The following is a 12808-nucleotide window of genomic DNA, read 5'->3' as shown; positions in this document are numbered from 1 at the left end:
GTCCTTCAGAGCTTTTAAAGTCAAAGAGCAAATGACTGGAGATCACAGCCAGGTTTTTCACAGTTGGTATTTCTGACAAATTTCCCATCCTTTGAGGTTAAGAAAGTGAAGGTTCTCTTGTGATTATAGGAGAAACCAAACTTCAGTAAAATGATAATAAATTTACATTAGATAATGATATATTTACTCCGTGTAAAAATATTAGCAATTTCTTTAGTTCTCACTCTATATATACATCTAGATTTAACTCAAAACATTGTCATTTGTTTAAATAATTAACATGGCTAGGCTTTTTTTTTTTTTTTTAGGGTTGAACATAATGGACTAGAAACTATGCTGTCCTGGTTCTTTAAAGTAATACTGGTGATTGAGGAAAGCCTCCAAATCCATTTAGAGTTATATGCATTCCCCAGTGGCCTCTGTCTGAATTCGAGCTGAAATGTGTAGGAGGCAAAATTGATCTTTTACAGGGTTAGCTAACTGACCATTCCAACCCTACTGGGTCAATTTTTATAAACTAGTGGTGACAACTCTCTTACCAGCAGGATTTGGGGACAATTCTGATTCAAGCCTTGTTAATTCTGACGCTTTAGCTTGGTGTTTATTGGTGGTGGGCAAGTTCTCAATGGTCTGTGGTCTTGCAGTTAGAACTTCCAAGGGTGAATGGAGCCCATTATTTGGAACAGAACCAGAAATCGTTGGCTGATATGCTTCATTTTTTGATCCACTTGGGCTTGAGGCGGACTGATGAGGAAGAAAAGGCTTTCTGTACTGGGAGGGCTTTGGGTCATCCTGAAATTCTGAGTCTCCTGCATCTTCTGTTCCATTCTTTGACCTGTCAGATTCTAAAACACTAAATTCTCCCACTTCCCGGCCATGAATTAGCCCAGGACTCTGAGGAAGTTCATCTTTCACTGCAGAGAATCTCACATGCTTTAATGGCTCCAATGAGCTTGAGAAAGAGTCATCTTCTAAAGAATGCTCCTTCTCAGAAATTCTCTCATGGATGGTTAGGCCAGATGACACGATTTTGCTTTTGGGTTCAAAGTTGTAAGTTAAACGAAGAGTTTCCGAGTCTGTACTACTGGAACTGGAGTTACGCTTGAGGATCCCTCTTGGAGCCCCTCTTGCACTCATAGAGTCTGACCTTTGTCTAGGAAAAGACTGTTTATCATCTTGTTTTAAACCATCTGATTTGTAGATAAATTTTCTGGCTTTGGGGACTGGAGCCTTGATTTGGGACCCATTCACAGGCCCGGCTAGCACAGTCTGCTTTGATTTATCTAATTTTTGGCTTGAAATATCAGGGATAGATGACTTTTCTTTTGACTCTGACAATTCACCTGAAAATAAAAATATATTAGGTAATGTATTAAATGGAGAGCAGCTCTACAATTTAAAATACTCATAAACTTAGTCTATATTTAGCAAAGAATATTAAAATAGTAAAGACAGTAGATAGCCTAAGTGAAGACCTAATATGAAAAGCCTTTAAAAATTCATGCAGCAGAACACAGAGGATTCATAGGGCAATTAAAGTACTCCGTGATCTGATGGTGGATACATATCATTATACATTTGTCCAAGCCCATAGAGTATACTACACAAACAGTGATCCTCAATGTGTAAACTATCAACTTTGGGTGAAAATAATGCCTCAAAGTAGTTTATCAGTTACAAAAAACTACCATTGTTATGAGGAATGTTAATAACAGGAGAGAGAGAGAGAGAGAGAGTATACATGGGTAATATGTGTACCTTCAGCTCAATACTGTTTTAAAACAACTCCTCTAAAAAGCAAAGTCTATTTGAAAACTGATAAAGTTGGGCTGGGGATGTGGCTCAAGCGATAGCACGCTTGCCTGGCATGCGTGCAGCCTGGGTTCAATCCTCAGCACCACATAGAAACAAAGATGTTCTGTCCGCCAAGAAATGAAAAGTAAATATTTAAAAAAAATTTCTCTCTCTCTTTAAAAAAAAAAAAAAACCAAACTGATGAAGTTCATTGCATTGTAGATAGACAGCATATTTAAATTGCTGTGCTTTACATACTTTGTGGTATTTTATATTTAATATAAAGTTTAAAAAAAAGACATACAAAGATGTTGTGTCTGCCGAGAACTGAAAAATAAATATTAAAAAATTCTCTCTCTCTCTCTTTTAAAAAAAAACCAAACTGATGAAGTTCATTGCATTGTAGATAGACTGCATATTTAAATTGCTGTGCTTTACATACTTTGTGGTATTTTATATTTAATATAAAGTTTAAAAAAAAAGACTGAAAATTTCTCAAAGGAGCCTTACAGAAAAACATAGAAATCACTTTAAAAATTCTTGTTTTAAAATCAGAAAATGTAACTTGTATTTAAAAATAAAGAAAATCCTGGGGCTGGGGCTGGGGCTCTGTGGTAGAATGCCTGCCTAGCATGTGTGAGGTACTGGGTTTGATCTGAGCACCACATAAAAAAATAAACAAACAAACGTATTATGTCCATATACAACTAAAAAAAATCTTTTATTAAAAAAATCCTGACGCCTAAAACAAAAAATATTTTGTCCAAAAGTTAAAAAACAAACAAGTAACAAGTTCAAGTAGTTTTTTTTTTCTACAAAATAGTTTATGTACTATAAAGTACACCTCATGGAAAAATATACTAATATTAAAACAGGATAATTGACACCCCTAGTTCCACTGTTCATTTGTTAATTTTCTACCCCCTGACTAATCTTTAATTCCTATATCTGCTTTTGAAGAGATTGAATTATCTGGTATTTCCTTTTAATGGTATATAAGAACAGCAAAATTCTGTAAGAGACAGGCTTCCATCAATTAACTCGAAAACTTGATCAAATGTTCCTGGGCACCTGGGCTGATAACTGCAGATTAAAAGATCATAACATTGCTAAGTGGCCTTTTATTATTATTATTCTAATTTGTTATATATGACACTGAAAAGCATTTCAATAAGGTAATCTCTTTAAACAGACAACTGTCAGCACATGGTAGGCATCAACAAATACTTTTAGGTTAAAGACTAAATGCTCTTTGTCAAATTTCCCGGTTCACTGATGAGGGAACCCAAGGCATGGAGGTCACATAAGCAGCAGCAGCTCCACCACTGGAATGCAGAGACTTCCAGTTTCTAAAACTGCTTCCTCCACCCCAGAGAGGAAACCAATAGGCATAGTGGAATAAGAAAACCATCAGTTCTTTTTACTTTCTCTGGGAAGTTATTTTAGTGAAAGGAACTCTGAGAATTTCCCTTAATTCAGATAGTAAAGATAAAAATATCTTGTCCTTAAAAATAATATTTACCCTCTTTTGAAATCTGAAATAAACCAGCTCTTCCATTTTTTGACTGCTCATTTTGGGTTTGTGGTAATAAGTGATCTTCTGGCAACTTAGAGCTATTAAACGGATTCTTCCTTTGCTGGAAAAAAAAATGTTGTTTATTAAACTTAGTTTAAATACCATAGCAGCAACTCAGTGTTAGCAAATGCTTATCATCTCTAATATTTGATAGTTTTATTCAGACAATTTTATTATCTGGCATTTTTTTGGGGGTGGGGGGAAGCTGATTATCTGGTTAATGCAGAACTATCATACATACCAGACCAAAAATAAAGGATCAGAAATGGGCATTCAAATCAAAATACCACATTTTATAGGTGAGAAAAACATGGCCCTGGATATTTCAAAGATTAGTCAAGGTTAAAGCAAACCTGGATCTGTAAACAGCTCAGATTCCCAGCAGTGCTCTTTCTACCAAAAGGTAGGAAAAACAATGGTGATTAATCTTTCCTAAAGATTTAGAAGATGCTTTAGTTATCTTGAAGTGTTTCACTCATAGTTATGTTCAGTTCTAATGACAGAAAAGGTATTAGTAAATCGATATTTTCATAATTAATATAAAACTGAATAAATATCAATGTTTACTATCTACAGTTTCACTAATTGGCAATTTCCTCCCAGGATTAAAACTCTAACAGATTCAGGAAGCTATCATTAAAAATAAGGTCTGAAGTAGAACTAATAAGCCATATTCCATATGCCTAAAACAAATAGCATCAAATAGCTTCAGACTTTTTATTTGCTGGGACAAAAAAATCTGGGTCTTCTGCAAAAAAACATAGTATTCATCAATTTATCCACTGCAAGTAATTTCTTACAGTAAACAGTAAAAATTACATATATCTTGTACAAAAAGAAAAGTACTACAAAGTTGTCTTTATTTCATGGTGCTTTGATAGAATTTTTTTTAAAAAGGCATTCCCACCAAAATTGAGGTTTTTGGAGACTGGGCTGAATCTACTACCTTAGCTGGAGATCCAGTTGATTTCTTTGTGTTCTCCTGGGTCATATCAATTACAGTAGAAGCTGGATTCACCACACTGGGACTGCAAAAGAATTAGTAATTCAGACAACAAATCCTCACCCTTTCAGGAAGCATACATCTTGCCTCTTGAGTCAAAAGCTATTAAGGTAGGATAGGAGAGGAAGTTTGTAAAACCAAACCACCAGGCAGGGAAAGGGACTTGGAACTTAGGCAAAGGTAATGGTGGCACATAAATGAAAGGAAAGCAAGAGAAAAGACAAAAATATCCAGGAAACATGAAACTTTTATCACAGTGTGCAGAAGTTTCACAAGTTAAATCTGTAGAAATGAACTCACTTATCTCAAAATTAGAAGCTAAGAGTTAGTCACAGGCTAGAAAATGAGCAATTGATTTCATTGCTAAAATAAAGCCCCAACATTTGTGGCTCAATTCCATAAGGCAAGGCCAGAATAGCAATGCACCAAAGAAAAGGATCCGATGAGACAAGCCACTCAGAAAAGGGACAGAAAAGAGTAGGTCAGAGAAGCTGTGCAGAAAAGCTGGTGGGTTTGGGCAACTTACTGGGCCCTTTCCACTCACTTATCCAAGCTGGCCAGGTGAGTGCTTATTCAAATACAAAGAAACAAAGAGAAATAGAGCATGGAGAAGATGGTGGGAGAGTTGATGCCTGGAGCTAGTGTGGAGAAATGAGGAGGATTCTCTAGACTAATTCCCATCCCAGAAATAGGGCAGCCCTGAGTGAGAGTAAGGCCAGAGAGAAGGAGGAAGGTGAGTTGAACAGGCTCCTTCCAGAGCACCACTCCCTCCACTCTGAGGAAGAAGGGGAAAAGAGGGTCAAAGAGACCCCTGAGGGGAAGAAAAACAACCTGTTCAGACTGTCTGCTCCAGTGGCTTTGCCTTGGGCATGAGAGATGAAGTCATTATTGGCTGAAATCACTGTTAAACACCACCTGTTCTCTCAGTGACATCAATAGTAAAGAGCTTGGAAAATACCTAAGGAGTTGGCTTTCCCCAGAATTGAAGGCCCAGGAGGGGAGCAATTTGTTGCAAGGCAATGGAAATGTACCCAAGATTACTGTCACTAAATATGTGGGCTATATGTGCCTGCAGCCTCACTTCCTTTCCTTATCTCTAAATCAAGCACGATTTTTATACAGTTAGTTCCAGGAAAGGAAAAGACTGAATTTGTTTGTGCACATGCACGTGCATGTGTGTGCGTGTATGTGTGTATGTATGTATGTGTGTGCGTGTGTATACAGACGTTACTTGGAACAGAATCCATAACCTCCCACATGCTAGGCAAGCACTGTATCACTGAATTACATGTCCCCCACTCCTCTCCATCCTTTTTATTTTTTACTTTGAAACAGGTCTTGCTACATTGTTGAATCTGGTCTTAAATTTAGAATTCTCCTGCCTCAGTCCTCAGAGTAAATGGGATTACTGGTCTTAAATTTAGAATCCTCCTGCCTTAGCCTTCAGAGTAAATGGGATTACAGTCCCACTATCTCTGAGACTAGCTAAGGATGAACTCTTAAGGAAGACATTCTTCCTTTCATCACCTTTCTAATTGTTTCAGAAAGGAATTATAACAGATGAAATAGACAAATATCAAATACAGCCTGATTGCATGGAGGAAAGTGGGGGAAAGAGATAAGAGGGGAATGGCAGGGAACAGAGGAGGAACTTAACAAAAAAACCAGAATTTGGACAAAAAGACACATTACAGGAGTCCTCTGTTGCTGTAATAAGAAGACACAAACTTGAGTTAAGTTATCTAGCAGGAAATGTGGAAAAAAATAAAAAACTGGTCATGGATAGAATTAGTGTTCATACAGTTAAAATAGCCATAACAAAGAACTGAAAAGCAATATCTCTTGAGTGTCATTTTAAGAAGCGAGTGAGTAATAAGAGGAACAACATCCTTATGGCAAATACTATACTCAGTTTCTCAGTGTTCTGTATGATTTAGCTTGGTAAATAGTGATGTAGTGAGAGGACCTGAGCCAAGTGCTAGTAGTTAGGGTTTTCATGGAACACACATTGTCCTCCTTTCCCCTTCTTGCTCCCCAAGCCCAGAAGATAAGTAGAACCTCTACATTCTTTTTCCTCTGCTCATTGGAAATCTGGTTTATGCACTTTCAGGTCCTAGCCTCAACTGCCCAGACTGTACATCATATTGATCCTCCTTCCTGGAGGTGAATCCAGTCTCTTTTCTAATGAATTCTATCCACCTCCGCATTTCATGTCTACTATGCCTCCTCATTCTGTATGTACATATCTTATCATTTAAGTAAACCGGGAAATCACTCAAGAGAAACTTGACCATCTTTATGTCTTGCACAGTCCCTAGGACATGACCGGTGAAGGCGGCAGCAGACATATGGCCAGGGTTTTTTGGTTTTTTGTTTTTGTTTTTTTAATCTGTGTTTTGTTTTTGCCAACAATGAAGCAGATTATTTAGGTGATAAACAAAATGTCTTTTTTCATGCTATTTGGTGGGGTGGGGGGAAAGGAAGAAACAAAGCAGTCAGAACACATGGACAGACACCACAATGCCAGAAACACAGAGTATTCATGGGGTTACCTTGTGGTTAGGATGGGGGGGATATGGGATGGGGGTAGGAAACTTGGTTAGTTACAGGTCACAGTCAGTATAGATGAAAAAATTAAACCTAGAGTCTTTTGCCTCAGACTCTATCCAAAAACACAGCTACTTCCTAGTAGCTTTGCTTCCCTCAAGGAATACTACAATGTTGTTTGCCTGTCCTTTATTAAGCAATGATCATTGCAGTAACCATCTTATTCTCAATTGATTCTTGCAACATCTATGTGGCATGTGTCATTCTCCCCACTTGTTAGAAAACTCTGGCTTGAAGAGGTTACATAACCTACTTAAAGTCACAAAATTAGTTTGTGCAAGAGCTGGGGATTTGAGTCCAGGTGTCTGATTCCAGAGGCAAAAATAGCAGTGGTAGGCTTTTCTGGCTCTGATTTCCTGCATTATTAAAGCAGTGGTTTGTGGCAAAAACGACTGAAGTCAAGTGCCAGGGGCGCTTTCTTCCAGTGATTCTCACATCTGTTCTTCTTTGTCACCTGTACTGGCAACTCCCTTATTTTTGTCAACTGTATGCACTTCATATGTGGTCTCTGAAAGCTCCACTCCCCTAATCTATTCAGTATACCACCACTAAGCTGGAACGGTCCAAAACACAACCCAGGGTCCTGGCTTCTGCTCACTACCTTACCCTGGATCCCCAAAGCCTGTGAAATACAGTTGGAACTACTCAGCAAGGCACTAGAGAAAAACTATCATCTACCCCCAATATACATTCCCACTCCTCCTCTCTGTTGACCATTCATATTAAAAAAAAAAAAAGTCCAGTTACATCTTATCCTAGAACCTCACCTGACTGCTATTTCCACTCAATCAGTCCCCCAGCCCCTCCCTCTGCCAAAAACAATCCCTGTCATCTTCAAATCCAGTCTCAGTCTCACTGCCTGGATCATCCCAGCTGATTATGAGTTTCCCTTTTCCCAGTTATTACAGCATATTTTATTGGTATTTCATATTAGAAATATGTTCCATGCCTGGTGCTATTTGTTTTCATGTGGTCAGATCTTCATATATGAATGCATCATTTTTCCTAGGAGAATGCAGTTTCTTTATAGATAAATATTATGTCTTTCTTAGAATTCCTCCCAGAGGGTGGTAGACTGTGTCTAGAATATAAAAGACACCCAATACACTCCATATAATAAGATTTTTAAACTGTGAACAAACTTAATTCTATACTCCATGCTCTGTAACTTTCTCCTTTCAGGCATTATTCAAAAAGGGCTTGCAATAAGTAGTACTTAGACAAAACTAGTTTTACTTCGTTACAAAGATTATGAAAATATTAGATAATGATAATATTTATAGAACCAGAAATCAATTCTGCAAGTTTTTTTTTTTCTTCCACATGTTTTTGTCTTGATCTTTCCCTTTGGATGGTAAGTTCCCTGGGGGCTCATGCTGTGTCTCATCCCCAACACCCAGCACTGTGTTCACACTCAATGAAGCGTGAACGAATAAACAAATTAAGAAATGATGAGTAAGTCTCAGGGATGAGTGAGGGAAGCAAATTAGAAAATATGTTATGCTATGCCCTTTCGGTCAGTATTATTTTTTGGTAAAATATTATTTGTGGACACACATAGTCTTCTAGTGCTACCACAGTTCATGCTACAGAATTATTGAGCACAATTATTCCCATCAGTGTATAAGGCATTTAAAACATTTTTAATTGATGCATTATCATCATACCTAGTAATAGGAATCCTTATGCCGTATTTGTACATGCACATAATATAATTTGATCAATCTTTTTTTTTCCAGTATCTTTCTTTCGAAACTTCTCCCTCTCCCTGATCCATTTATATATGAGGCATTTTGATTTCTCAGTGAAATTATTTCTACCACCATTTGAGTAAATACAAGATCCGTTAGGATTAAATATTCTCTAAAGAGCTTGATATATGTGATTCTATAGGCCTGACCTCCTAGAAATGCAATCTTCATATTATTATATTTGCTATCAGTACTAAAGAAAACTATCAGATACATTGTCCTGTAGATTGGCTCAATCTCTACCCTACCACTGAGAGTAGGCTAGGTGCCTTATACTGATATTATTACTGAGGGTAAGGCAAGGAACTTCTCCTGCCGGAAGAGAAAAATGGACATATACAAACAAAAACCTTCCAGGAAAAAGCATTAGTGGGGACAACAACATCATTTCAGAGCTAAAGATGTGATTTTAATTGATTGGTTCCCATTCAACAAAGCTGAAGAGAGAGATTGGGCAGAAGCATCACACAAGCACAGGCAGTGAAGCTCAGACCAGCACTTTGGTTCAAAACACTGACTTACAAAATTTTGTTTTAATTTGACAAAAACAGTGTTAGATGCAGATGCGTAGTTTTGCTTATAAGAAAACTCCTCATTTTATCACTATTTCATAGATAAGGGCTCAGAAGTAAACCTATCAACTCCATGGAATGAAAATAGTAAAGTATTTATACTGAACTCACTTTGGAAACATTGTCTGGAGCTGCTTTTGACTAACATATATGCTGAACCTCTGCAGCAGCCAAGCCCCCGCCCCCCAACCTCTATGCCTTCTAGTTCTCCATCTTGAATGCTTTTCTTTCAGAGTCCTACAAATTTGAGAGGACTTTCAAATCCTCCATCTTCTTATAATCATCAGTGCGCATGGTGATACTTCTGAAGTGAGAGATTCTTAGTAAAGCAAAGCCATGCAATCCAGATGCTTTAATCCTGTTCTTACTTCATAATTTTGTTTCCTTTCCCTTCTCTTTTCTCTACTCCCTCTATGGGATCCAAACCACTTCATTTGGTCATTCCTTTACTCATTTGTTTCTTCATGACCCCTCACTCACCATTTAATCATTATCATCATTAACTCATTATCTCATCAAATATTCATTAATTTACTCACTCACCCAAGTCTCTCCCTATCCTTCATTCACTCATTTTACAAAATATGTATTGGGCACTATTCAAAGTGCTAGGATTAGGGTGGTGAACAAAACAAGTAAAATACACAGGGAATGAAAAGTCCTTTTCCTAATGGACCTGCGAGAGGAAATAATACCCACACATGAAAATCAACATAATTTCATGCAGTGCTAAGTACAATGAAGTCCAATAAGAGAGAGTAAGGGCATTCTTTTGTTTTTACTGAGAACCTACCATGTGCCAGACGCACACGAAGTTAGATGATTAGGACACAGTAGTGAGAAGAATTCAGGCCTTCAACTCTGAGAGAGCAAAGCAGTGATACTCAGTCCTGGGAATTTGGAGTTTTAAAAATTCCCTGGATAATTCTGGCATATAGACCACAGTTCAGAGCCTCTCACCTAAAACCTAAATATCCTATAGCAATTCTTATATATTTCTGTGTGCCTATAAATTCTTCAAATTCCTTCTAATCTCACCTCTACAACTCTGTCATGTCTCCTTCTTTCTCCATTTCCTCAATTATGTTCTCCCTATCTCTCACCCACACTTCTGCTATAATGTCCTATTTTAACTGTAAGACACCAACCTACACAGTTGCCAAAAGGATGGCGATAAAAAGTAAACTTGATTTAAAAAAAAAAAAAGTCACTTGGTGACTCCTGTGACTTAAAGGAAAAGCCCAGCCTTTTGGCCTCTGTACAAGACTCTTTGCCAGCTGATACTAGTTTCTTTCTACACATGTGTCCAACACATACACACTTACACACACACACATACAGAGAGAGAGAGAGAGAGAGAGAGAGAGAGAGAGAGAGAGAGAGAGAGACAGACAGACAGACACAATGCCATACCAGAACACTTCCAGGTCTCCAGCATGACAGTCCTTACCGGACCCCCATGCCGGTACCATCCTCTCCCTGTGTCTACCATAGCCTTTTTCATCATTCAAGAATCACCTCAAATACAACCACCTCCAGAAGTTCCCAGACAATCCCTCCCCTACACTTGACACAGCACTGCTATTTGTTCTTTTATGGCTTTTATTTTATTTTTGGTACCAGGGATTGAACTCAAGGCACTTGACCACTGAGCCACATCCCCAGCCCTGTTTTGTATTTTATTTAGAGACAGGGTCTCACTGAATTGCTTAGCACCTTGATGTTGCTGAGGTTGGCTGTAAACTCGCAATCCTCCTGTCTCAGCCACCGCACCCAGCTCTTTCATGGCTTTTTAAATACTGTTGTCACACCAATCACAATTTATAATTATACGTGTCAGACTCTCCTCCAAACAATGGAGTCCTCGAAGACAGGGACCAGACCTTAGTCACCTTTGAACTCTTCATTACCATGATGTATACAATTAAATACTCAATAATGTTGACTAACCAAATAAATGACTGAATTAAAAATGAACTAGTAACCCAAAGAATGATTTATTCCATTGAATGCAAGCAAGGTACAAATCAGTGCTTTCAATCAGTTGCCCATAAGAGTATTTAAATACTTTATTTCCAATAAATATCCTAAAAGCAAAATTAAGCAACATGGATTAATGCTTCTATTTTCACCATTCATACATATTATCTTTCTTTTTCCTACTTTTATCCACATCTCTCTTATACTTTTTCTGGCCTCTTTTTTCAGTGGCTCAGGTTGGCCAACTGTATATCCCTAGCTACTATATATATATATATATATATATATATATATATATGTATATTTATATATATATAAATATATATAAATATATATTTATATATATATAAATATATATATATTTATATATATATATATATATATTTTCAGGAAGTGAAATTAGGAATGTTTAACCACTAAGCTGCATCCTCAGCCACCACCCCACCTTTTAAATTTTATTTAGAGACAGCATTTTATAAGTTCCTTAGGGCCTCACTAAGTTGCTGAGGCTGGCTTGAACTTGCAATCCTCCAGCCTCAGCCTCCAAGCCACTGGGATTACAGGTATGTGCCACCGCACCCAGCTCTCTGGATACTTTTGCTACCACAAAAAAACAGTCACTAATCTCTGACTGATGATATCTGTTACTAGGGCTGCTTTCTTAGTGCACTGTCAGGGCACTGAGATGCCCAATACTCCTAACATAACTCTTTTTCCACCTATGAACTTGCCTCTTTTGGTTGAAGATTCTGTTCTTTATAAGGATGCTTAAGATAATTCTTAAATCTTTTAGAAACCATAAAAACCAATAATTTTTCTAATAGAAAAGTCTGCATAATATGGGAGCCAAGCACCTGGCAGATATCCAATCTCCGCCTTGCTGTAATGTCCTCATCTATGCTAAATGCCAGATGATAGGACTTGAGCTGCATGTTAGGACAGCATAAACAAGTCTATACTCATGTTTCAGTAAGGTGACCACTAAAAAAAGGAAAGAAGTTTAAAATTTCCAGCTATACAGGCTCAAGTTATTTTTAAAAGGCAAATATTGTTTAGGGTAGAATTCATGTTAGATCCCTTCAAGGAGAAAGGAAACCACCATCAAGCAACTAAGGGGTGTGGGATAGAGAAGGGTAGAAGAGGAGAAGCCAGAAGGAGGAAAGAACTGGAAAGCTTGGAGCATACTTGGGTAACTATCATTTTTTCAGAGGTCTGAGCTGACCTGTTTGTAGCTGCAGAGCCAAGACAATATAAGCTAGCCAAGGGGCCAGTCCTTAAAGAGATAGTCTTAAAGGGAGGTGAGGTGAGGAAAGAGGAGGAGAGGGGAAGGGAGGTGAGGAAAGAGGAGGAGAGGGGAAGGGAGGTGAGGAGAGGGAAGGAGAGGGGAGGTGGTCAGTATATCTCCAGGGTCCATCAGTCTAAGGAAGTACCAGTTATAGAGATCTAAGGCCCTGGTCAGTAGAGGCTACTAGACTCTCCATACCCAGAGCACCCAAACTTGTTTCACAGAACTTGTGACCTCAAG

At 37.9% G+C, this 12808-nt stretch overlaps 1 protein-coding gene across 12 annotated transcripts in view; it reads right to left on the bottom strand.

Annotated features, from left to right (window-relative positions):
* The window catches only part of SYTL2 (synaptotagmin like 2), a 104504-nt gene that overhangs the window by 34407 nt on the left and 57289 nt on the right, over nucleotides 1-12808 (bottom strand). For all 12 annotated transcript variants that reach the window (XR_014020633.1, XM_081282112.1, XM_081282117.1 and 9 more), the window contains 3 exons: nucleotides 4317-4398; nucleotides 3317-3431; nucleotides 540-1343 (listed from right to left, as the gene is read on the bottom strand). Coding sequence is in view for 11 of the 12 variants with exons in the window: in XM_081282112.1 (XP_081138238.1) it covers nucleotides 540-1343; nucleotides 3317-3431; nucleotides 4317-4398 (1001 nt within the window). In the remaining variant the exon portion in view is untranslated. The remainder of the gene's footprint in view (nucleotides 1-539; nucleotides 1344-3316; nucleotides 3432-4316; nucleotides 4399-12808) is intronic.

Source organism: Spermophilus citellus, assembly GCF_964194105.1.
Source record: "Spermophilus citellus genome assembly, chromosome: 2".
NCBI lineage: Eukaryota > Metazoa > Chordata > Mammalia > Rodentia > Sciuridae > Spermophilus > Spermophilus citellus.
Note: the sequence above shows the minus strand (reverse complement) of the source record. Positions and strands in the feature narration are given on the sequence as shown.